The 24,900-nt window shown below is 41.6% G+C and overlaps 1 protein-coding gene across 6 annotated transcripts; it reads right to left on the reverse strand.

Annotated features, from left to right (window-relative positions):
- Positions 1 to 146: 146 nt before the first annotated feature.
- Positions 147 to 22,978, reverse strand: LOC120018437 (RNA-binding protein FUS-like). 6 transcript variants are annotated; one of them, XM_038961633.1, is made up of 16 exons: positions 22,864 to 22,978; positions 22,071 to 22,101; positions 20,705 to 20,741; positions 20,532 to 20,598; positions 20,354 to 20,438; positions 20,080 to 20,183; positions 18,089 to 18,236; positions 10,625 to 10,659; positions 10,036 to 10,068; positions 9,712 to 9,857; positions 8,109 to 8,238; positions 7,916 to 8,023; positions 1,356 to 1,479; positions 1,145 to 1,224; positions 820 to 991; positions 147 to 555 (listed from the first exon to the last, which is right to left on the reverse strand). In XM_038961633.1, the coding sequence occupies exons 1-16, from the start codon at positions 22,871 to 22,873 to the stop codon at positions 516 to 518; spliced, it is 1,350 nt and encodes a 449-aa protein (XP_038817561.1). In that variant the 5' UTR covers positions 22,874 to 22,978; the 3' UTR covers positions 147 to 515. The 6 variants fall into 6 exon arrangements, with proteins under 6 accessions (XP_038817561.1, XP_038817560.1, XP_038817565.1 ...); XM_038961632.1 differs by having other exon boundaries at positions 20,354 to 20,441; XM_038961637.1 differs by lacking the exon at positions 10,625 to 10,659 and having other exon boundaries at positions 22,864 to 22,972.
- Between the last annotated feature and the right edge of the window lie 1,922 nt (positions 22,979 to 24,900).

Consider the following 24,900-nt stretch of genomic DNA (forward strand, 5'->3'; position numbering starts at 1 on the left):
GTAGACCCAAAATTTACCTGCAGACATTGAGAAAAAGCTGACATGCTTAATTCAATTGCTAGTATTTGACAATTTAGCAATTAATACCCACACATTCAATATGTATGTAGATTCCCACTAGAACTTTGAAGCAAAACACACAGGAAGACACTAAGATTGGAACAGTTTAATATCATTTGGAAAAAAGAGAAACCCACGTAAAACAGTTCATTTCAATTTTACAAAACAATGATACGAAGTCTTAGAAGTCTACCTCACAATGCCTGGACTTAGAATCGGAGAAATGAAAATAAACAATAAACACGACATTTGACCCTGCCCACTTCAACAACCCTGCTTATCAGCCCAAAAGTCCTTTCACAGTAGTTGCACATCTTTACCCTGACCTCCCGACAAGACAGATCAGAAGCAATACATGTGATGCATTGGTAATGAAAGGAATGCAAATCAAAGTGTATATCAATCCCCCCTCCCTTCCCCTAACCCCTGGGCTGGAATGGTGTCCATGTGAATCCTTAGTATGGCCGGTCTCTTCTGTCTTCTCTATGGTCACCTCTGAGGGAAGAAAACAATAGACCCATAGTCAATTATACCATACCATGAAGGCATTGGCATTCAGTCAGATAATGCTGACTGGTGTTCAGCTAGCTTAATATAAAAAATTAAATAAAAAGCACTCATTACTATTAGAGAAACAAAAAGGACAAAAAAAGTTAACCTAATTCAATATTCTACAGTTCACTATCACATGTCAGGTATACCCTCTTCTGGTCAAATATTGAACTGCATGGGAGGGAAATGACACAGTAATCGATTTACCTTCCTCCCATCTTGTAGCCCCTGTCACCACCATATCCACCTCCGCCATAACCACCACGGTCACCTCCACGGTCACCACCGCGGTCACCTCCACGGAACCCCCCACGGCCTCTGTAGCCGCCGCCCCTGTCACCACCATACCCTCCTCTGCCGCCGCCGCCACCACCACGATCTACGAACATAAGCCAGCTGTTAGAGCAAGTTCTCCAACAGAGAAGTAGTAGTTTATAGTATTAGTGGTTAAATGACTCAACTTCCCCCTATAGTCTACTTGAAACCCAGGTCTCTCTACCGCAGGCTCATAGCAATATCCATCATTACATACCTCCTCCGCTGTCCCCTGGTTTCGGTGTGCCACACTTGTTGCATTCGTATCGTCGCGCAAAGTTCATGTTGCCACAAGAACTGAAAAGGAGAGGGGAACAATTGTCAACCATCACATTCAAACATCATTTAGTGGCACATACAATGGATGACTCATGAAAATTGTTTTAATTGCACCTGTCCCTCTTCAAACAAAATATTGCAATAAATACCTGTTAGGACATGGCCAGTCCCCTCCCTTAATGTCAAAGTTGGGTCCACCACCACCACCACCACCACCTCCTCCTCCTCCACCTCCACCTCCAAACCCACGTCCACGGCCACGGCCTCCGAAACCTAAATAGCGACATCAAATACCACTTGCTTCAACAATGGGGTTCAAAGAAAGCTCAGTTCATTCTTCAGGAGTAATTTCCCAGAAACAAAATAATTAGTCTGGCTTGCAAAAGCAGAAACACTTTAAATATTGTACCACTTATTTCTGACTTCTATTTATTAGTTGGGCTTGCAAAGCAGGAGTACTCACTTTTAAATATAAAAAAATGTCTTATTATAGTTATTCTTTAGCACTCCTCTTACACCATTTAAGCTAGAAATGCCGTTAACTGTAAAATGTGTAGACCGGTCTGGATTGACTTGCTTGTATATAACTGATATCTTCTATACTTTTTAAACTATTTGTCTATCTTAATTCACTTTTTAAAGCATTCTAAAAGGTCCCATTGTGACAGGATATCCAACATTCCATTCACTGTAAATGCAATAACGCAACTTGACACAAATCAGCTAGTTTGACACTTTGCCAACTTAGATAAATGAGTATAAAATCTTCTTCTGCTCTGCTATTAAAATCTGAACAAAAATAATCTACCGATCAAACATTTTTTTTTTTTTAATCAGCATCAATAACATTTCCTCAAACTTTTAAAAATAAACAAACAAAATTGAACACTTTCACACGTTAGAATAAGACTTAATAGGCTCCACTTCTCCGCTATTCAAATCTGATATCAGAACAAAATATATGCTACCAATCTAAAAAAAAACTAAAAAAAACAGCGGATTTAGGAAACTCGTTACATTTTTGCCAAGCAAGTGTAATCGAAAAGTGTTGCAGGACTTTCGACTTAAACTTAGAAGGTATGACATCTTGGTCTACTTCTCTGCTATACAAAACAAAAATCTGAACAGAATTATTTACTACCAATCAAAAGTTATAGCTGTTTGTCGGTGTTGAGTGACAAAGTAGCTAGCTAACGTCAGCTTAAAACTATGGATAGTCGCAGATGAGCCCATGGGGTAGCACAGGCAAATGAGGGTGAATAGGGTAATTGAATTTTGAACAATAGTGTAATGAAGGGGTTGGAACCCTATTATAATTGTTAGCAGTATTATCATTTTTTTTTACGTTTGGAGCGCTATAGCTCTGAAGTGGTAAGGCATACAAATATCAAACTTTGTGGGATGGTGTAAAATTATGCACAACTACATCTGGTTACACGTGGTGCAACTGCCAAATAGTGGTGCTATAAACCACCTTCGACCTCAGAGGTTAGCCCCGCCTCCTCATTCAAACTACAGTCTTGGAATTTGGTACAAAGGTTACTCTACCCAAGGAACAAACTTGCCTCTTGGACCAATGATGTCACCGTGATGATCAGTCGCCATTTTGAAAATGGTGTACGTGGCATCTTTTGACACCGCTAAACAGATTTCTCCAAAACGTTGTGTACAGCACCTATAAACCAATATCTTCATATGTATAATAAAACAGGGCCTGGAACTGGTTCAGGGAACAGCCCCGAAAAATAAAATGTGAAGGATCAAACAGAACCTGGAACGAAAGTGATCCATACTGTTCCGGGAACAGAACCGTTATTTTACGCTCCAGGCATTGTTTTCCTATTCCCACAACAAAACGCCTATGGAAAGCCCTCTGTCACTCACAATTCACGTTGCATTTATTAATTGACAAAATACACAAGCTGGTTAGCTAGCTAATTTAAGATTATTAGTTACCTAGCTAGCTCAAAGAACATTCAAAAGTTCCTACATGGAAGCCACTATTGATCAGTATAATTCCATGTGGACCAAATTCAGAGAATGCATGACATACTGTAACAAGATGCCCAGCGAGTCAAGCCTCCTCAACCCTCTTGCACTCCAATCCCCCCCCATTTCTCCTTTGCCAAGATAATCCATCCACCTGACAGGTGTGGGATATCAAGAAGCTGATTACACAGATGCACCTTGTGCTGGGGCCAACAAAATACCACTAAAATGGGCAGTTTTGACACAAAACTCCACATTGAGGGGGAGTGCAATTGGTATGCTGACTGCAGGAATATCCGCCAGAGCTACCAAATAATTAAAGGTTAATTTCTCTACCATAAGAGAATTTGGCAGTACGTCCAACCGGCCTCACAACCACATGTAACCATGCCAGCCCAAGAACTCCACATCCAGCTTCTTCACCTGTGGTATCATCTGAGAGCAGCCACCTGCAGGACAGCTGATGAACTGAGGAGTATTTCTGTCTGTAATAAAGCCTTCTTTGTGGGGAAAAACTCATTCTGATTGGCTTGGCTATGCCCTCCCATGGCTGCACCCCTGCCCAGTCATGTGAAATCCATAAATTGGGGCTTAATATATTTAAAATTGACTGAACTCAGTAAAATCGTTGAAATGGCTGCGTTTTTGTTCAATATACTTCCATGTGTGTCTTTAGAAAGTATTCATGCTCCTTGATTTATTCATACATTTTGTTGTGAACCTGCCTGAATTCAAAATGGATTAAAACATTTTTTTTTTGACGAATCTTACCCATCTACACACAGGACCCCATAATGTCCAACAGATCCACTGATATCGCAATCTCACACAACACTGCCCTTTCCGACCTGGACAAAGAGAACACCTATGTGAGAATGCTGTTCATTGACTACCGCTCAGCATTCAACACCATAGTGCCCATGAAGCTCATCACTAAGCTAAGGGGACTCTGGGACTAAACACCTCCCTCTTACACATTTTTTCAAAATATACTGATCTCATTTATGTAAGTATTCCCAACCCTGTGTCAATATTTTGTAGAAGCACCTCTGGCAGTGATTACAGCTTTGAGTTTTTCTGGTTAAGTCTTCAAGAGCGTGCCACACTTGGACTGTGCAACATTTTCCACTATTCTTTCCCCATAACTCATCAAGATCTGTCAAATTGTTTTTTGATCAACGGTAGACAACTATTTTCAGGTCTTGCCATAGAATTTCCACGTAGATTTAAGTAAAAACGGTAACTCAGCCACATTCACCATCTTCTTGGTAAGTAACAAGATGTGGCCTTGTGTTTTAGGTTATTGTCCTGCTGAAAGGTGAATTCATCTCCCAGTGTCTGGTGGAAGTCATACAACCAGGCTTTGCTGGATTTTCCCAGTGCTTAGCTCCAATCCATTCCTAAAAAAAACTCCAGTCCTTCCTGATTACAAGCATACCCATAACATGATGCAGCCACCACCACTATGCTTAAAAATATGGACAGCGGTACTCCGTAATGTGATGCATTCACAACAAACCGAGTTTGTATTCAGGACAAAATGTTAATTGCTTTGTCACAATTTTTGCAGTATTACTTTCAGTGCCTTGTTGCGAACAGGATGTATGTTTTGGAATATTTTGTATTATGTACAGGCTTCCTTCTTTTCCCTTTGTAATTTATGTTAGTATTGTCTAGTAACTACAAAGTTGTAGATCTAACCTCAGTTTTCTCCAAACACAGCCATTAAACTCATTAACTGTTTTAAAGTCACCACTGGCCTCCCTGAGCGGTTTCCTTCCTTTCCGGCAACGGAGTTAGGAACGACGCCTGTATCTTTGTATTGACTGGGTGTACTGATGCCATCCAAAGTGTAATTAATAACTTAACCATGCTCAAAAGGGACATTCAATGGCTGCTTCTTTTTTTTACCCATCTACCAATAGGTGCCCTTCTTTGCGAGGCATTAGAAAACCTCCCTGGTCTTTCTGGTTGAATCTGTGTTTGAAATTCACTGCTCGACTGAGGGACCTTACAGGTTCTTGTATGTGTGTGGTACAGAGATGAGGTAGTCATTCAAAAATCATGTTAAACACTATTATTGCACACAGAGCAAGTCCATGCAAGTTATGACTTGTTAAACACATTTGGACTCCTGAATTTATTTAGGGTTTCCATAAGAAAGGGGTTGAATACTTAACGCAAGACATTTCAGCTCTTCATTTTTAAATTAATAAAAATAACGAAAAACAAATCCACTGACATTATGGGGTATTGTGTGTAGGCCAGTGACAAAGAACATCTCAATTTAATCCATTTCAAATTCAGGCTGTAACAACAAAATGTGGGAAAAGTCAAGGGAAGTGAATACTTTAAGGCACTGTACTTCCATAATGTTTTTCACTGGTACCGGGCTACCTTCAAAGTCTTGTGGTCATCCTAGAGAAAAACGGACATATGCGGGTTCTTGAGACGCTATAGACGTTTTGGTAAGAAGACTGATTTTCGGATTGTCTCAAGGTCTGACAAACACCCCTGTAGCGCGGCCACCTTCCACCGCAGATGCAAAGGCTACCATTGGCTTACATGCTGACCACACCGCCCGGCATCGCGTGCGTTGCAAAATAAACGCACACATACCTGTTAGTCAATAATTTCATCCAAACTGCTCGCACGAGTCAACGAGCGTCTGCGTAGCCAGGTGCTAAAAATACAACTTTGTACTATTTTAGATGCTTGACGCATTGCAAGTCATTGGTTTTTAGGAGCATACACCCACATGGGTGATTGAGAGATGGAGTGGTGTGTGACCCTGATTCATTTGGTGGTGGTAATTGCACATCAAAGTCGGTTGCCAACTGCCATATAAAATCCACATTAGAAGAATGAACAAGGAGAAAAACTAACCTAGTTTCCCCTTTTTATTAATGGTTACAGTAGAGAACACACAATTCTGTATGACTCAACATGGGTCAAAATTCTACAAAGCGCCAGTCTCCCAAAAAATACAAATTAGCTATCAATAGCAAGCTACCTAAATATCCATGAATGTTTCGACCCGTCCTCAAATTAATATCGTTGGTTCACAGGTTTGGCATTTTAATGGCATGAACATGTCTGGTGGGGACAGACAAAAATATACATGGCACACGCCAATTAGATTTCTGCGAGGGCACAGACATCAACACTATGGGGTTATTAATACACAAGCGAATTTGTCCCAATACTTTTGGTCCCCATAATATTAAGTTGCACGCACGCCCCTCACCCCCCAATACTTTTGGAGCTCACTGTATATATTGACTCCAATGCTTTCCACAGTTGGGTCAAGTTCGCAGCATGTCCTTTGGGTGGTGGACCATTCTTGATACACATGGGAAACTGTTGAGCACAAACCAGTGCGCCTGGCACCGACTACCATACCCTGTTCAAAAGCACTTCAATATTTTGTCTTGCCCATTCACATTCTGAATGGCACACATACATAGTTCATGTTCCAAGGCTTAAAAACCATTCGTTAACCAGTCTCCTCCCCTTCGTCTACATTGACTGAAGTGGATTTAACAAGTGACATCAATAAGGGATCAAAGCTTTCACCTGGTCAGTCAGTCATGGAAATACCAGGTGTTCTTAATGTCCTGTATACTTAGTGTATATAGATATTTTAAAACGATTGAAACTCATACAGTCAGCATTTCGAAGTATATCACCCAAACCTGGTTCACGCCAGAGACACCAAATCATCGTTGACATGATCAGGCAATCATATCCACAAACATACTTTAGAAGAAAATCTATTTTTCATCAAAGAAAATGTTCATCTAGTATTTAGCATCAAGATCATTTATTCCATTACCCATTAGGGGCATGCATCTTTCCCTTTCAAGACAATTCGATCTAGATACATGGGCCAAGGTAGGTCTTAATTTGAAACGACGAGGTGCGATTCTGTTTGACTAGAGGAACGAACCCATGAGATTTCGTTCGATGCGAATAAATGCGCTAACATTTGTCGCGAAAAAATATAAATCTTCTAAAGAAAAGAAAAAGAAAAACTTTCAGAGTGAAGTTCTCTTCTCCTCCCGGGACGCGTTGACCATGTAGCGCAGCTCTCAAAAGTGAATGATGTCGTTGTTATGAAACCATCAACTTTAACCTGAATCTCAAAAAAAGGGGACTAAATACACAGTGTTTAAAGCAAAACTACTAAAACTATTGCTGATTGTGAACCTGAAGAATCAAAACAAAATTTAAAATGATGTAAGCCCAGATCAGCAGGTTGCCAAATTAGTTGTCTCCGGTAGCATACTTTCATTCCGGTAAAACAGCATTTTCAACAGCGCATGATGACAATTACATTGGTTCACACCAAGCATCTGCACAGACGGGGCTCTCTACCTGTGCAGAGCACATGCCACTTCGCCTTTCCATTCTTCAAAATGCCTTATTCGGTGGTAGTTAAAAACCAGGAATAGTCCTACCGCCAGTTGGTCAGCACGCTGTGTGCAGAGTTGTACTGCCCGACGCATGCTACATTTGGGTTCTCAGACTGATGCACTCATATCTTAAATAATTTTACCAGATTCCAATTCGTATCTGAATTGTTATACCCTTATTGCCAACCAATGGATTTAAAGCTTATCTTTAGCACAAAGATAATCTTGTGTTTTTGGGAAACTCACCCGCGGGTAGTTACAGCAACATTTGAATGGTTTGTCACCAAAATGTGAATGAAACGTACCTCCTCCTCCGCCACCTCTTCCTCCTCCTGCACCGCCACCCCTCTGCGTGAACTCAGCTCTTCGGGTGGCAAAAGACACTTTGAGGGGTTTCCCTTGGAATTCTTTGCCTAGAAGAAAATTAGACATGGATGAGAATGTAACAGAAGAACTGAACACAGCATAAGAGCATGGGAATAAAGAGTACACCCTTACCGTCAAACCACTCAATGGCAGCTTTGGCGGAAGGTGGATCATCAAATGAGACCGTGGCCTCTCCTTTCAGTCTTCCCGTAGCCTTGTCAGAGTACAGGTTGATCATGGGCAGGCCAGTCTTCTTGTTCAACTATCAAGACAGGACACAAAGATTAAACACTAGGACACATACATCTGGGTTGCCATTAAGACTGGGAATTGCCAGGGAACTCACGATAAGTTATCACGACACTTAGGTGCCAACACATTATGTATCGCAATTATCACGATTCTATATGTATTGCGATTCGATACTGCGATTTTATTGCGATTTCATGTCCCAAACATGTTGCTCACTATAGGTTTGCTGGAGAGAACATTTATTTTGTTAAGACATGGAAATAAAAGCGCTGAAAACATGTTTGCTCACTAATAAGATGGATTTCTTTTGGCCGCAGGTACAGCAGACTAGCGCTAGCTAATGCTACCTAGCAACAGACCAAAAGTTGAGTCAAAGTATCGATATAAGATTGCAGACCTGCCAACATTTTTGTGTGCTTAATAAAGATGTTGGCTTTAGACTGCCTCAGTAGGAGTGGTAAGTTAGACTAATGGGTACTTGGTAATTGGCTGCTATTCAGTAGGTCACTAGAAATACGTTCAAATGTTTTTGGGGAGAGGTGGTAAGTCAACTTCCCCCTCAGGAAGTTGGTTTTTCAAAAATGCTAAATGCACCAACTGCCATTTCCTGAAATCTAGTTTTAAATTATATCACACAATGTAGTAATTAAATAGGTGTCTTTATGTGGCTAGTCTAGTAAAAATGGACGTTGGCCTCTTAATTTTGGATGTTGGCCTACTGTTGACAGAGCTATATCAAGAGGACAAATTAATAACTGATTAATTAACATAGGCCTACTAATCTACAGTCTAACAACTTTCTGTGAAGAATGGTATTAGCGGAACAGCTCTCTGCCATGTCTGTTTCCATCCACGCAGCAACGCACACTGAAGTACTGCATGCCTCCCTGCTCGTCAATGCGCTCGCGCCTACTACCTTTGCGGAGATCAAAACATGTGCGGGCAAGAATGCGTTCTCGCTCAGTTGACTAAACGCTGTAGCTAACTACCCCCGTCGTAATGACACCTTAATTAATGAGCCGACTACAAAAGTTATTGTGCTTGACTCAATTTTGGAAAATGCATTTGTAAACCTTTCTCCCCTTCAGTGTTATCAACAGACAAAGTGGAGAGCTGCAAGCCAGCTGGTGGGAGGAAAAATTGTACGCTAGTACGACGAGCCGGAGCGGAGAGTTAGCCATTTCTCCTCGACCAAGTCTTCCGATTGGCTCAGCGCCAACTTCAGACGGCGAGTCAAAAAACACAATGCACCAATGGAAGCCTATTTTAGGGTCGTTTTTTTGTACCAGCGTACTTTGACCTCAAATTGCGTGCGCGGTATGCAAAACGTGTGCAGGTTGGCAGGTCTGATATGCTGCTCCCCGTCACTAGTAGCCACGCAAGTGGACAGGGAGACGCATTCCCCGTCCAGAAACAATCCCTACATCCTAGCCACTTAGAAGAAATATCTAGGCCCTATGGGGAAGGGGCTGCCAATCCTTACCTTAATAATCCCAATCTGTTTGAAGTAGTTGCCCACTTCATCACTTGTGACATCTTCTCCCAGTCCCTGGACGAAGATGGTGTTGTTGTCAGAGTTGTCCTGCTCCCCACCGCTGCCGCTACCTTGGCTACCGCCGCTACCTCCAGCTGGGGACAAACACCGAGGTACTACTCAGCAGATGCATCACTTGAACCAGCCTGTTGTTCTGTGGCATTTGCTTGCGAGAGACTAGAGGTCAGCGTTAGGCTGGCATGACGGCAGGGATAGTCAAACCCTAGATTGCTTCTTGTTACCCTGAACTTCAAACGAGCATGTGCAACTCACTTGGTTCATCCCTTGAGCCGTAGTCTCGAGGACCTGAAATACAACAAAGAGGAAAGGTGGGGAAAGCCATGAGAACCTGCACTTTGTACACTACACAACTTTATTCAACATCCATACAAGAAATCATCAACTCTACCAATAGTGTATGCACGAGGCTACGTTAACATTTAGAATAAGGCAGTTTTTACAGCTTTCTGCTGCAGTGTTGCGACATTCATATAAAATCGCTCAACACCTTGCAACATGGGCAGAAATGATTGAGTTTAGAAGATAAATAAAAAATTAGAAAGAACTCTCCAGTTTCTAGCCAGTTTCATTCTTCGCCACAGCACACTTCTCATCCTTTGTCATTTACATTCAGCCTTGTCCTCATGCAACAATACCATTATGTATAAACTTCAGGCTTCTTGTGCTAAAATATCTAAGAGCAATTATGAGAAATCCCCCTCCCTAAGAACAATAGGCGGAGGTCTGAGGTTCTGACAAGAAAAAGGTGGCATTCAGTTTGTTCTGCTTTCTTTCCTACTCCCTATTCCTAAATCAACCTTTTTCCTCCCCAACCGAGACAGTTCTGATGCTCGTCACTTACCACCGAAATTTTTGTAGCCACCACGGTCACCACCTCTGCAGAGGAAAAATTGTAGATATGATGGGTTTCCTTTGTCCCAACAGAGCTCAAAGCTCCCCTACATCCCCATCAGTATGCACTCCTGCCATGGTGTGCGACTATCGTGGAACTGCTCTTCCCACTCACATGGGAAAGTGTTAGGTCTGGGATGTTTTAAGATCAAAATGGACAAAACTGGGCAGAATGCCCACTATATACACAGGTAGGTTCTGATGAGTGAAGAGGCACTGATGGCTAATGTGTAAATTTAGATTGCTACAAGACCAGATTAGCTTAGAGTATTCAGTTGGATAAAGTTTTTGGATAAAAAAAAATGTCAATTTAAAAAGTACTGATAGCTCGAAATGGTTTGAATAGCTGCGGCACTCGACAAGTCGAGTATTCTTCCATTGAGTGCTTATATATGAGCTCCATTAGCTGAGGTCCAAGTTTAATTTCATTCACTGAAACCTGTAGTATAAAATGTAGATCCAAAGTTAACACAATACAAATGTCTCCATGTCAAATATACAACACTTGAATGAAACCTGTTGATGTACAGCAGCTTACAATGTTCCTTGGGTCTAACTTGTGAAAATCAGGTCACTTCAAGAACAGATCATTCTGGGGGCATTGTTTAAGGCGCTCATGTGGTGGTTCTCAAAGCAACGGGGGGGCAAAATAATCCTCATTCCAGCTAGAATAGTCTTAACTTTGCACAGAGAGTTTAATAGCGGAAAGCATCCATAATAACAGCCAGCAGGATTCGTAGCACGTTTTATATACATGTGCAGAAGCATTACAACTCTCCTCTGATGTCTATTACTTGTCAGGAACCATGTAAAATGAAATCTCGATGGTCAGAAATGTTGAGAATGTGACAGCACTGCGGCAGAACTACTGTACTCGTTATTCAATGCCATTACCAAAGTGGTTGTTAAAAGCTTCCAATTACAAACGTCTCAATTTCAAATGATAGCCAAGGATAAGAAAAGTAATCTGGATAAAATAATGGTTTAGGCTACAAGTCTTCTACACTGAAAGCTACTTGGCCAAGATCTATAATTGCTTGTCAAATACAAAAAGTTTCCAGAACTGCCATTGTAGATAGATTGCAATATGAACTGATGACTGGCAAGCGACAAAGTCCTGACTAGTATATTCAACAGCCTTGTTAATGAAGATGTACAAAAGCTGGGGTCTACAGGATCCTTGGCTGGTGAAGTGACTCAATCCTCAACACCCTATCTAGTTCATAAAGGGGGTCAGGTGAACAGTGTCACCTTAACTCCTTGCACCACAGGAGTCAGTAGCAGACACCCCACCATGTCATCTGTCCCACAAGCCATTTGAGCTTCACATTCATTGAAATTTGCTAACAAGGCCATAAATCAGCCAGAATGTTGCATGCATATTTATGATTGAGATGGAACACAGGTTATATCCTCACAAGTCACTTAAACCACATAAATACAATTCTAATTCTATGAGTGAAGCCTCAAGGTGAAACATATAGCACATCTAGGGCTGGGCGATATCGAATTAATGTTTAAGCGCGATGTTCCAAATTCTGTATCGCAAGATAAGGTTTGTATTTTTGGTTAGTTTTTATGAGCGTTGTCTTCTGGTCTCGTCTCCTTCACTCCTTCCCACACAGAAACCAAGCCCCTCAACCTGCCACTCACAACAAGACGAGATATAATATTCAGTGAATTAGGAAAGTATTCAGACTCCTTCCCATTTCGTTACAGCCCTTTTCTAAAAATGATTACGGTAAATTATTTTCCCATCAATCTACACACAATACCCCATAATGACAAAGCGAAAACAGGTTTTTAGAAATGAATTAAAAATAAACAGAAATACCTTAACATAAGTAATTCAGAACCTTTGCTATGAGGCTCGAAATTGAGCTCAGGTGTATCCTGTTTCCATAGATCATCCTTGAGATGTTTCTACAACTTCATAGGAGTCCACCTGTGGTAAATTCAATTGATTGGACATGATTTGGAAAGGCACACACACACACGTCTATATACGTTCCCGGAGTGGACATTGCATGTCAGAGCAAAAACCAAGCCACGAGGTCGAAGGAATTGTCCGTAGAGCCCCGAGACAGGATTGTGTTGAGGCGCAGATCTTGGGAAGTGTACCAAAAAAAAAAGTCTGCTGCATTGAAGGTCCCCAAGAACACAGCGGCCTCCATCAGTCTTAAATTTAAGAAGTTTGGAACCACCAACACTCTTCCTAGAGCTGGACGCCCAGCCAAACTGAGCAATCAGGGGAGAAGGGCCTTGGTCACGGAGGTGACCAAGAACCTAAGTCACTCTGACAGCGCTCCAGAGTTCCTCAGTGGCGATGGGAGAACATTCCACAAGAACAACCATCTCTGCAGCACTCCACCAATCAGGGCTTTATGGTAGAGTGGCCAGACAGAAGTCACATGATATCCCAACTTGGAGTTAGCCAAAAGGCACCTAAAGGACTCTCGAACCATGAGAAACTCTTTGGCCTGAATGCCAAGAATCACACCTGGAAGAAACCTGGCACCATCCCTAAGGTGAAGCATGGTGGTGGCCGCATCCTGCTGTGGGGATATTTTTCAGCAGCAGGGACTGGGAGACTAGTCTGGATCGAGCGAAATATGAACGGAGCAAAGTACAAAGAGATCCTTGATGAAAAACTGCTCTAGAGCACTCAGGACCTCAGACTGGGACGAAGGTTCACCTTCCAACAGGACAACGACCCTAATCACACAGTCAAGACAATGCAGGAGTGGCTTCGGGACAAGTCTCTGAATGTCCTTGAGTGGCCCAGCCAGATCACGGACTTGAACCTGATCGAACATCTCTGGAGAGACCTGAAAATAGTTGTGCAGCGAAGCTCCCCATCCAACCTGACAGAGATTGAGAGGATCTGCAGAGAAGAATGGGAGAAAGTCCCCAAATAGAGGTGTGACAATCTTATAGCGCCATACCCATGAAGACTCGAGGCTGTAAATCGCTGCGAAACGTGCTTCAATAAAGTACTGAGTAAAAGGTCTGAATAAGTCTTCTTACACACACACACACAAACATTTCTAAACACCTGTTTCTGCTTTGTCATTATGGGTTAGTGTGTGTAGGTAAAACAATTTAAAATCAGTTTTAGAATAAGGCTGTATCGTAACAAAATGTGGGAAAATTTAAGGGGTCTGAAAATTTTGTATATGCAATGCATTTGGAAAGTTGTGGACACGCGCTCAAATTAGTGGCTTTGGCTATAAAAAAATTGCTGCTGAGCCCCCTGAGCTCATAGACGACCATCGGCAGAAGAACGGCCTTACTGAAGAGCTGTGACTTTCAACGTGGCACTGTCATAGGATGCCACCTTTCCAACAAGTTAGTTCTTAAGATTTCTGCCCCGCTTGAGCTGCCAAGGTCAACTGTAAGTGTTGTTACTGTGAAGTGGAAGCGTCAAAGAGCAACAAAGGCTCAGCAGCAAAGTGGTAGACCACACAAGCTCACAGAACGGGACCACCGAGTGCTTTAGCGCCTAAAATAGTTTGTACTCGGTTGCAACACTCACTTCGGAGTTCCAAACTGCCTCTGGAAGCAACATCAGCACAAAAACTGTTTGTCGGGAGCTTCATGAAATGGGTTCCCATGGCCCCCCAAAAAAACGCACACAAACCTAAGATCACCATGAGCAATTCCAAGCAAGCTAATCAAGTTGTGTAAAGCGCCCCGCCATTGGACTCCGGAGCAGTGGAAACGCGTTCTCTAGAGTGAGTCCCTCTATTCCCTGTCTTGGGTCAGATAGGATCACCACATTACTTTAAGAATGTGAAATGTCAGAATAATAGTGGAATGATTTATTTCATCTTTTATTTCTTTCATCACATTCCCAGTGGGTCAGAAGTTTACATACACTGAATTAGTATTTGGTAGCATTGCCTTTAAATTGTTTAAATTGGTCAAACGTTTCAGGTAGTCTTCCACAAGATTCCCACAATAAGTTGGGTGAATTTTGGCCCATTCCTCCTGACAGAGCTGGTGTAACTGAGTCAGGTTTGTATGCCTTCCTGCTCTCTCACACACACTTACTCAGTTCTGCCCACTAATTTTCTTTAGTATTGAGGTCAGGGCAACTTTGGAAGTATGCTTGGGGTCATTGTCCATTTGGAAGACCCATTTGCAAACAAGCTTTAACTTCCTGACTGATGTCTTGAGATGTTGCTTCAATATATCCACATAATTTTCCTACCTCATGATGCCATCTATTTTGTGAAGTGCACCAGTCCCCCCTGCAGCAAAGCACCCCCACAACATGATGCTGACATCCCCGTGCTTCACGGATGGGATGGTGTTCTTCGGCTTGCAAAACTCCCCCCCTTTTCCTCCAAACATAACATTGGTCATTATAGCTAAACAGTTCTATTTTTTTTGTGTGCTTAAAAAAAAAAAGTGGTTTTGGAGCAGTGGCTTCTTCCTTGCTGAGCAGCCTTTCAGGTTATGTCGATATAGGACTCGTTTTACTGTGGATATAGATACTTTTTTCCTACAGCATCTTCACAAGGTCCTTTGCTGTTGTTCTGGGATTGATTTGGACTTGTCGCACCAAAGTACATTCATCTCTAGGAGACAGAATGCGTCTCCTTCCTGAGAGGTATGACGGCTGCGTGGTTCCATGGTGTTTATACTTGTGTGCTATTGTTTGTACAGATGAAAGTGGTACCTTCAGGCATTTGGAAATTTATCCCAAGGATGAACCAGACTTCTGGAGGTCTACAATTTTTTCTGAGGTCTTGGCTGATTTCTTTTGATTTCCCCATGATGTCAAACAAAGAGGCACTAAGTTTGAAGGTAGGACTTGAAATACATCCACAGGTACACCTCCAATTGACTCAAATGATTTCAATTAGCCTGTCAGAAGCTTCTAAAGCCATGACATAATTTTCTGGAATTTTCCAAGCTGTTTAAAGGCACAGCCAATTTAGTGTATGTAAACTTCTGACCCACTGGAATTGTGATACAGTGAATTATAAGTGAAATAATCTGCCTGGAAACAATTGTTGGAAAAATTACTTGTGCCATGCACAAAGTAGCTATTCTAGCCGACTTGCCAACTATAGTTTGTTAACTTCTTATGGCTGCAGGGGCAGTATTGAGTAGCTTGGATGAAAGGTGCACAGAGGTGCCCAGAGTAAACGGCCTGCTCCTCAGTCATAGTTGCTAATATATGCATATTATTATTAGTATTGGATAGAAAACACTCTGAAGTTTCTAAAACTGTTTGAATTATGTCTGTGAGTATAACAGAACTCATGGCAGGCAAAAACCTGAGAAGTTCCACTTCCTGTTTGTATTTTTTCCTGAGGTGGCAGATTTTCAACCAAGCTCTCATTGAAATTACAGCGAGATATTGATGAGTTTTCACTTCCTACGGCTTCAACTAGATGTCAACAGTCAATAGAACTTTGTCTGATGACTAATGTGAAGGGGGGCCGAAGGAGACAGGAATTCACCACTGCCACGAGCTGACCATGCTTTGACCACGCGCGTTCACGTGATAGGCAGCTCCGTTCCATCGCTCAACTGAAGTCAATCTAATTCTCCGGTTGGAACGTTATTCAAGATGTTAACAACATTCTAAAGATTGATTCAATACATCGTTTGACATGTTTCTACTGACTGTTATGGAACTTTTGGACATTGTCACGTTATAGTGGACGCGCTTTGTGACTTTGGAATTGTTTACCAAACGCGCTAACCAAAGTAGCTAATTGGACATAAATAACGGACATTATCGAACAAATCAAGCATTTATTGTGGACCTGGGATTCCTAGGACTGCATTCTGATGAGGTTCAACGGTAAGGAAACATTTATCATGTATTTTCTGGTTTCTGTTGACTCCAACATGGCGGCTAATTTGGCTATTGTTCTGAGCGACGTCTCAGATTATTGCATGATTTGCTTTTTCCGTAAAGTTTTTCTGAAATCTGACACAGCGGTTGCATTAAGGAGAGGTATATCTATATTTCCATGTGTATAACTTGTATTATCATCTACATTTATGATGAGCATTTCTGTTGAAACGATGTGGCTATGCAAAATCACTTGATGTTTTTGGAACTAGTGAATGTAACGCGCCAATGTAAACTCAGATTTTTTGATATGAATATGAACTTAATCAAACAAAACATGCATGTATTGTGTAACATGAAGTCCTATGAGTGTCATCTGATGAAGATCATCAAAGGTTAGTGATTAATTTTATCTCTATTTCTGCTTTTTGTGACTGCTATCTTTCGCTGGAAAAATGGCTGTGCTTATTGTGGTTTGGTGGTGACCTAACATAATTGTTTGTAGTGCTTTCGCTGAAAAGCATATTTGAAATCGGACACTTGTGGGATTAACAACAAGATTACCTTTAAAATGATATAAGACACATGTATGTTTGAGGAATTTTAATTATGAGACTTGTTTGAATTTGGCGCCCTGCACTTTATCTGGCTCCTGTCATATCGATCCCGTTAGCATGATTGCAGCCATAAGAAGTTAACAAGAAATATGTGGAGTGATTGAAAAATGAGTTTTAATGATTCGAACCTAAGTGTATGTAAACTTCCGACTTCAACTGTATATAAAAGGAATTGTCAACTCGTTCTCATTCTGAGAAATAAGCATCTTATCCAGGTAGGCCACTTGATTTCAATATTTAAACTAAGTGAACTGGCAAGCTGTTCCAAGAGTTGGAGATGGACAAGCGGGTCTATTAATAACAGTTCTACCTTGTTAGCAAGCAAATAGATCTTGAAATAAAAAAGATCCCCTGGCTACTCACTAGCACATGGGCTTGTGCTTGAGAAATTGAGCCCTGTGTTCATTTTCTATGCCTGCTTCAAGACGTTGGTCATTATTAGTGGATGTTCATGGTTATTTTATTTTTTATTTTTTTTATAAATCATTTTTCCATACAAACGTGAAAGCCAGAAATCTGTGTTTATTGCAAAAAAGCAGGTGAAACTATTTTGATAAAATAATGGTTCTTATGGTTGTGGAAGGCTTATATTTAGCCTAGGTATAATTTTACAAGCCCTGAATTCATTATATTGTTCCTGACCATTTGAAATGCAGTGTGTTGACCTTTAACTGTGCAACAAAGCGTAGAGAACTTTTCAAAAATCGAGATATCGTTAATCGTCCATGAGTGAAAAAAATAATAATCGAAATATGACTTTAGGCCATATCGCTCAGCCCTAAGCACATCCCAGGTGGAAATTGGTGGTGGTGGGGGGGCTATAGCAGGATGGGGTAGGGGGTGACGAGGTATTAGTCCATGTGGATGAGGAGTGGTGTGATGGATCAGAATGGGTTATAATCATGCATTGCGTTGGAAGGAACATCTACCTGGCATGGGTGTTGCAGAAGTACCTTGCGGGTGGTCACGCTCTGGAACTTACCCAATACCGGATGGAGGGCCGTCTCTTCCACCCCTGTCGTATCCCCCGCGCTCGTACCCACCACGCCCTCGGCCTCTATACCCGTCAGAAGAGCCCCTGTCTGAGCCCCCATCATCTCCACCATACCTCCTGCCCTGACCGCCTTCACCTGGGGCAAAACACAGGCACACAAGCCCTTTGAGTTATGTGGTGTTGTCTTTCTTTGCACACGTTTGTATTTCCGGTTATATATGAATGGCACTTTGTTTTATATGTATGAGACTTTTCTGCAATAAAAGGTTTTTTATTTTTATTTTAATGGGTGGCATTCAGACATCTTAAACAGTCCAGTCTGGCCGATCAACCTTGGTCAAACGTGGCTATAAATTGCTGATCCTCCAAATCATAATAAACAGATTTTTTTCAAGGTATGCAGACCTTTGCAGACCAGTTGATCAAGAAAAATCATTGCCATGTAATATATACAGTGCATACGTTATATATTCAGATCCCTCGACTTTCCACATTGTCACGTTACAGCCGTATTCTAAAATGTATTACATTTGTCCCGCCCCTCAAATCGACACACAAAACCCCATAATGACGAAGCAAAAAAAAACAGGTTAGGACATTTTTGCAAATTATTTGAAAATAAAAAACTAAAATATAACATTTACTTAAGTATTCAGACACTTTACTCAGTACTTTGTTGAAGCACCTTTGGCAGCGATTACAGCCTCGAGTCTTCTTGGGTATGACGCAACAAGCTTAGCACACTTGTATTTGGGGACTTTCTCCCATTCTTCTCTGCAGATCCTCTCAAGCTCTCAGGTTGGATGGGGAGTGTTGCTGCACAGCTATTTTCAGGTCTCTCCAGAGATGTTCGATCAGGTTCAAGTCCGGGCACTGGCTGGGCCACTCAAAGACATTCAGAGACTTGTCCCGAAGCCACTCCTGCGTTGTCTTGGCTGTGTGATTAGGGTCGTTGTCCTGTTGGAAGGGGAACCGTCGCCCAGTCTTGATGTCATGAGCAGGTTTTCATCAAGGATCTCTCTGTACTTTGCGCCATTCATCTTTCCCTCAATCCAGACTAGTCTCCCAGTCACTGCTGCTGAAAAACATCCCCCACAGCATGATGCTGCCACCACCATGCTGCACCGTAGGGATGGTGCCAGGATTCCTCCAGATGTGATTCTTGGCATTCAGGCCAAATAGTTTTGTTTCATCAGACCAAAGAATCTTGTTTATATGGTTTGAGAGTCCTTTAGGTGCCTTTTGACAAACTCCAAGTGGGCTGTCATGTGCCTTTTACTGAGTGGTGGCTTCTGTCTGGCCACTCTACCACAAAGGCCTGATTGGTAGAGTGCTGCAGAGATGGTTGTCCTTCTGGAAGGTTTTCCCATCGCCACCCTGGAGCTCTGTCAGAGTGACTTGGATTCTTGGTCACCTCCCTGACCAACGCCCTTCTCCCCCGATTGCTCAGTTTGGCCGGGCGTCCAGCTCTAGGAAGAGTCTTGGTGGTTCCAAACTTACTGTGTTCTCAGGGACCTTCAATGCAGCAGACATTTATTGGTACCTTTCCCCAGATCTGTGCCTCGACACAATCCTGTCTCAGAGCTATACGGACAATTCCTTTGACCTCATGGCTTGGTTTCTGCTCTGACATGCCCTGTCAACTGCGGCACCTTACATAGACATGTGTGTGCCTTCCCAAATCATGTCCAATCAATTGAATTTACCACAGGTGGACTCCAGTCAAGTTGTAGAAACATCAAGGATGATCAATGGAAACAGGATGCACCCGAGCTCAATTTCAAGTCTCATCATAAAGGGTCTGAATACTTTTGTAAATAAGGTATTTTATTTTTTGCAAAAATGTGATATGGGGTATTGTGTGTAGACAGAGGAGATTTTTTTTTATTTGATCAATTTTAGAATAAGGTGTAACATAACAAAATGGGAAGGGGTCTAAATACCTTCCGAATGCACTGTAAATTGATAGAATAACTAACCTTCACTTCGACCTTTGTAGCCTCCTTGAGATTGTTCATAAGAGCCGCCACCGGCGGTGCCACCATACGAACTTGGCTGACTGTATGACGATTTGTCAGCACCACTATATCGTGAGAAGTTTTCACAACAATTATTCCCGAGACACCAACAAAGACTTTGATAATGAACAAAACAGATTACTGAAAGGTAACATTTGCAATGAGATTAGTCCAGTAGAAAGGCAAAGTACATACGGCAAGGAATACTGTGTTTATGTAGTGCCAGTGGCCTTACCCAGCAGCGGAATCCGAACCTTGTTGCCCATAGACATCATAGGGCGGCTGGCCATAGCTTGCCGCCTGTGTTTGGCCATAACCCTCTGCTGGAGAAACAAAAATGGAAATGTTATGTATTAAAAACAGCAACTTCTAGACCTCAAATAATTTCCCAAGACTCCAAAAATGTAACATACCAGACTGTCCATAGCCAGCATAACTCTGTCCACCAAATGAGCCACTTCCATTTCCTTGACCGTAGCCCTGCAATATGCATTTAATTGTCATTATCTGAACAAAAGTGGGATGAAATTAACATAGAAAATAGTTTCATACAACATTCAGTGAGAAATTGAGGGGCCACACATACCGGCCCACTCTGCTGAGCTGGAGGATAAGCTCCATAGCTGTGGGAGGGAGAGCTAAAGTTAGATATCCTAGAGATTCTCCTGAACTTCCGTATACTTCTTAGCCTGTAGTTCTGAAAGTAGCACTCACAAGCCAAAATTGGTGCCCGAAAATTGCATACTGTCTCACATGTGCGCACCACGTCATTGTCCCACCCCCCCCTTACGCTGTGTCCACTGCGCCGTTGGGCCCGCCCAGCAACCTCATTGGATAACACTGGGCAGGCCTCAAATGAGAGGGGGAGAAGCTCATTGGCTAGATCTAGAATTGCTTGGGGGCTCGCCCACTTTGGGGAAAATGGCATGGCACAGCTTCAAGAAAACAGTTGCTTTCAACCTTGGGATTTCATGGCTAGTTGAGGTAAGAAAGTTATTCGGCTCATAGATCATGCATGTATGAACTACACATTGACATATTCAGCCCAAAGCGGGAGCAACAAAAAAAAAACGTTTAGCCACCAAAGTACTGGAACATGTCTTTAATGCAACATGTACACCCCCCAAACAACTGATTTGGAAATGCATTTCTGATGAGCAACATCAGATGTCCACTTATGGATGAGTATGTTGCTAGAGCATTTAACATAACTTAGACTCCCGATGTCTCAAAGCTATTGGTTGGACTCAGTTGTGCATTGTTCTGGTTGCGGAAAACAACCCCGCCACAATATAGCTGGTTTCACCCAAAAAAACGTTTCCTGTCAAAGGCATATGTATAAATCTTTAGGAACTCTATTTACCAGATGTAAAGTGAAATGTCCCTTGCTATCAAATAAACATCTGAATCCAACTTTTGTCTGAACAGCACCATATTCCTGTAGATTTAGACAGCAGGCTGCCATAAGACAACACACTTCATGCTAGACATTCTACCACAAAATATACCACTGTATACACAGCAGGAATATAGTGTGGTTGGGACAAATTGTATTCAGACTTATATTTGATAGCGGGTCACATTTCACATCTGGTAAGTAGAGTTCCTTGAGATTTTATATATGCCTCTGGCAGGAAACGTTTTTGAATGTTGCCAGCTATATTTTGGTAGGGTTATTTTCCGTCGCCACCCACCAATACAATTCAGGGAGTTCAACCAATACAGACTCCCTATGTTGAGCCCCAAAGCTACCACAACTGGGGATGTACTATAAATTAGTTTACCCGTCAAAAACATATCCGATTAAATATTTAAAGTGATCAAGCATTGTGTGGCTAATTGGATAGTTTACACAAACTATTATGCAATTGCTTAAGTGGTAACTAAATATAAGTTTCATGGCAACTTGAAAGCGCCGAGTGGCTAATGTATTCATTGTGATTTCACGTTACCTTTGAGCGCCAGGCTGACCGTAGCCCGAATCTGTGAACGAGAAGGATATGGGTGATTGGGTGGCACAATTGCTACAATGTTCGTTAGCTGGTTAGCCAATGAGCCATCTAACTGTTAGCTAGGCATTGAACATGTCTCCTAATATGAATAGCAAAGATCGTACCAATAGGACGTAAACCTGTTACGTTAGCTAACTTATCTCGCTATATTACTTTAACTTATTTCGATATCAAGTAAACTTAGTTTGATAAGCTGTGACTTATCTTAAATGTTGTTCCCATCTAATGTTATCATAAAGATAATACATGCAAGTCAATACGAAATGCATATAAATACCCGGTGTAAATAGCAGGCCTTGGATAGCTGGCGTTAGCTAGCTAACTATCGTTGCTAATAATATGCGTGATACTCGTAGACTAGCTAGCTAACGTTAGCGTGCTAGTTAGCGCAGTGCTAACAGGACCACGCTGCGCGACAAAAATGGCGGTCAATTCTCATCTTAAAAAGGGAAACTAAACAAGAAAGATGGTTGAGCGAATCAAAATAACTAAGTGTGATTTTACACAAAGCGGCAGACGTTATTTTCGAAAGGGTAATAAATTCGCCAACAAACTATGGCTGGTGTTCATTCTCTAATGGTCGCGCTTGAAAGCTTGTTAAACTAACGCTACTTTAACTAGCTAGCGTGCTAACTGAGCCAGCAGTCTCATTAAATGTTTTTTTTATTTTTAAATGTGACACATAAAATTCATATTGAACACATCGCATACACTTAGTTCATAATAAACTTACCAGAGGCCATTCTCCTCCGTTCTTAATTTTTTTTTCTCGATGAATCACTTTTCAACAAATTAAAAACCCGGTAACAGCAGCGCACAGTCGCACATACACTGCGGCAATTGTGAACTCTAACCTACTGCTGGGATGAACCAACTTTTGAGTACATTTACATCTTTTCTTACGCATAATAATTTGAAACCAAGTAACCTTCAAAACATGTGTGTTGAACATTGTTAAGTTCGTATTGAATAAATGTGTCATAACTAGTGACACGGCACATGTTATACAGTAGTTTGCTAAAAATGAATACCCCTATTGTTAAATAATTGTGTGTTCCATGTAGAGCCGTTCTCTTCTTTCCCTTTGATTTCATCTTCAACAGCCCATTGCGTGGGAACGATCTATTCTAGCCCAAAGGTTTATACTATAACGCAGAATTCAAGGACTTAGCTAACTTGCCAAAATAGTCTGAAATAATTTAGTATTTTTCAGAAAGATGAAATTCAAATGGCCATTGTATCTTTGACTCAGCCCAAAATAAATGAGTTTAGCTTTCTTTAATAAAGGGAAGTTCACTCATTTTTCATGTGGCCTTATATTCACCCTTTCTGTGCTTGTAGTTTATACCCAAACAGCTTTTTAAAAATATTTTGTTTTGAGGTATGATTGATCCTGCTTTGTAGTATACCCCCTTGGTGGCCTTTTGTGGCTGTGATATATTTAAATTGAGACTAGTTGTGACCAGTTATTATGCCTGTTCATCTCTGGTAAAGGGTAGACAGCAGTCACGTAGGGCCTCCATCCATCAAACATACTTTAATCCATCTGGTCTTCTTGCATCCATCCATCCTTCCATTTAATAATTGAAAATAACAATACCATTTCATTTTCTAAAATTTGATCAGATTAACAGGACATGAATAAACTTGACTATTTAATATGTTTTATTCATTTTAAAAAGACATGCCAAGTTACATTCATTCAGTTGAGACACGTATTACTTTATAAAATGGAATGTGGACAAAAAAGTAACAGGAATGGAATCTATGTCTTCACAGAACATGGTTTCTCTCCAATATAAGTGAACAAAGGGATGCCAAATTTAAATGGGAGACAGTTGAAAAGAGGTGGTAGAAAGTAAATCTCGACAAGTTTGAGCAGCATCCGTCACATAAGTGTGATTTTACCTAAGTCAGTTAAGAACAAATTCTTATTTTCAATGACGGCCTAGGAACAGTGGGTTAACTGCCTGTTCAGGGGCAGAACGACAGATTTGTACCTTGTCAGCTCGGGGATTTGAACTTGCAACCTTTCGGTTACTAGTCCAACGCTATAACCACTAGGCTACCCTGCCGAGTATTTAAGTAGAGATATGCATATTATTTACTCATCCCCCCCTTCCAGGCTTACTTGTTTTTTCTATGTCAACCATTTGCATTGCCATCCGTTTTGTCACCAAAGCCCCATATACTACCCACCACTGCGACCGGTATGCTCTCGTTGGCTGGCCACTACATATTCGTCGCCAAACCCACTGGCTCAGTGTACTGGTCATCATAGCAGCACCAACCCCTAGCACGCGCTCCAGCAGGTATATTTCACTGGTCATCCCCAAAGCCAACACTTCCTTTGGCCGCCTTTCCTTCCAGTTCTCTAATGCCAATGACTGGAACGAATTGCAAAAATCACTGAAGCTGATCTCCCTCTCTAACTTTAAACATCTGCTGTCAGAGCAGCTTACCGATCACTGTACACAGCCAACCTGTAAATCGCACACCCAACTACCTCATCCCCATATTATTACTTGCACATCTATCACTCCAGTGTTAGTGATAAATTGTACTTGTAATTATTTCACCTCTATGGCCTATTTATTGCCTTACCCCCTTACTCTTCTACATTTGCACACACTGTACATAGATTTTTCTATTGTGTTATTGACTGTACGTTTGTGTGTAACTGTGTTGTTTTTGTCGCACTGCTTTGCTTTATCTTGGCCAGGTGGCAGTTGTAAATAAGAACTTGTTCTCAACCTGGCCTACCTGGTTA

Source organism: Salvelinus namaycush, chromosome 23 (genome assembly GCF_016432855.1).
Source record: "Salvelinus namaycush isolate Seneca chromosome 23, SaNama_1.0, whole genome shotgun sequence".
NCBI lineage: Eukaryota > Metazoa > Chordata > Actinopteri > Salmoniformes > Salmonidae > Salvelinus > Salvelinus namaycush.

Excerpts from the sequence above, each read along its gene's own strand:
- LOC120018437 (XM_038961632.1), bottom strand. Across the intron at positions 20,599-20,704 it reads CAGCTCAGCAGAGTGGGCCG|GGCTACGGTCAAGGAAATGG; the intron begins GTATGTGTGGCC and ends TGCATATTGCAG. Across the intron at positions 556-819 it reads GGCTACAAGATGGGAGGAAG|AGGTGACCATAGAGAAGACA; the intron begins GTAAATCGATTA and ends TTCTTCCCTCAG.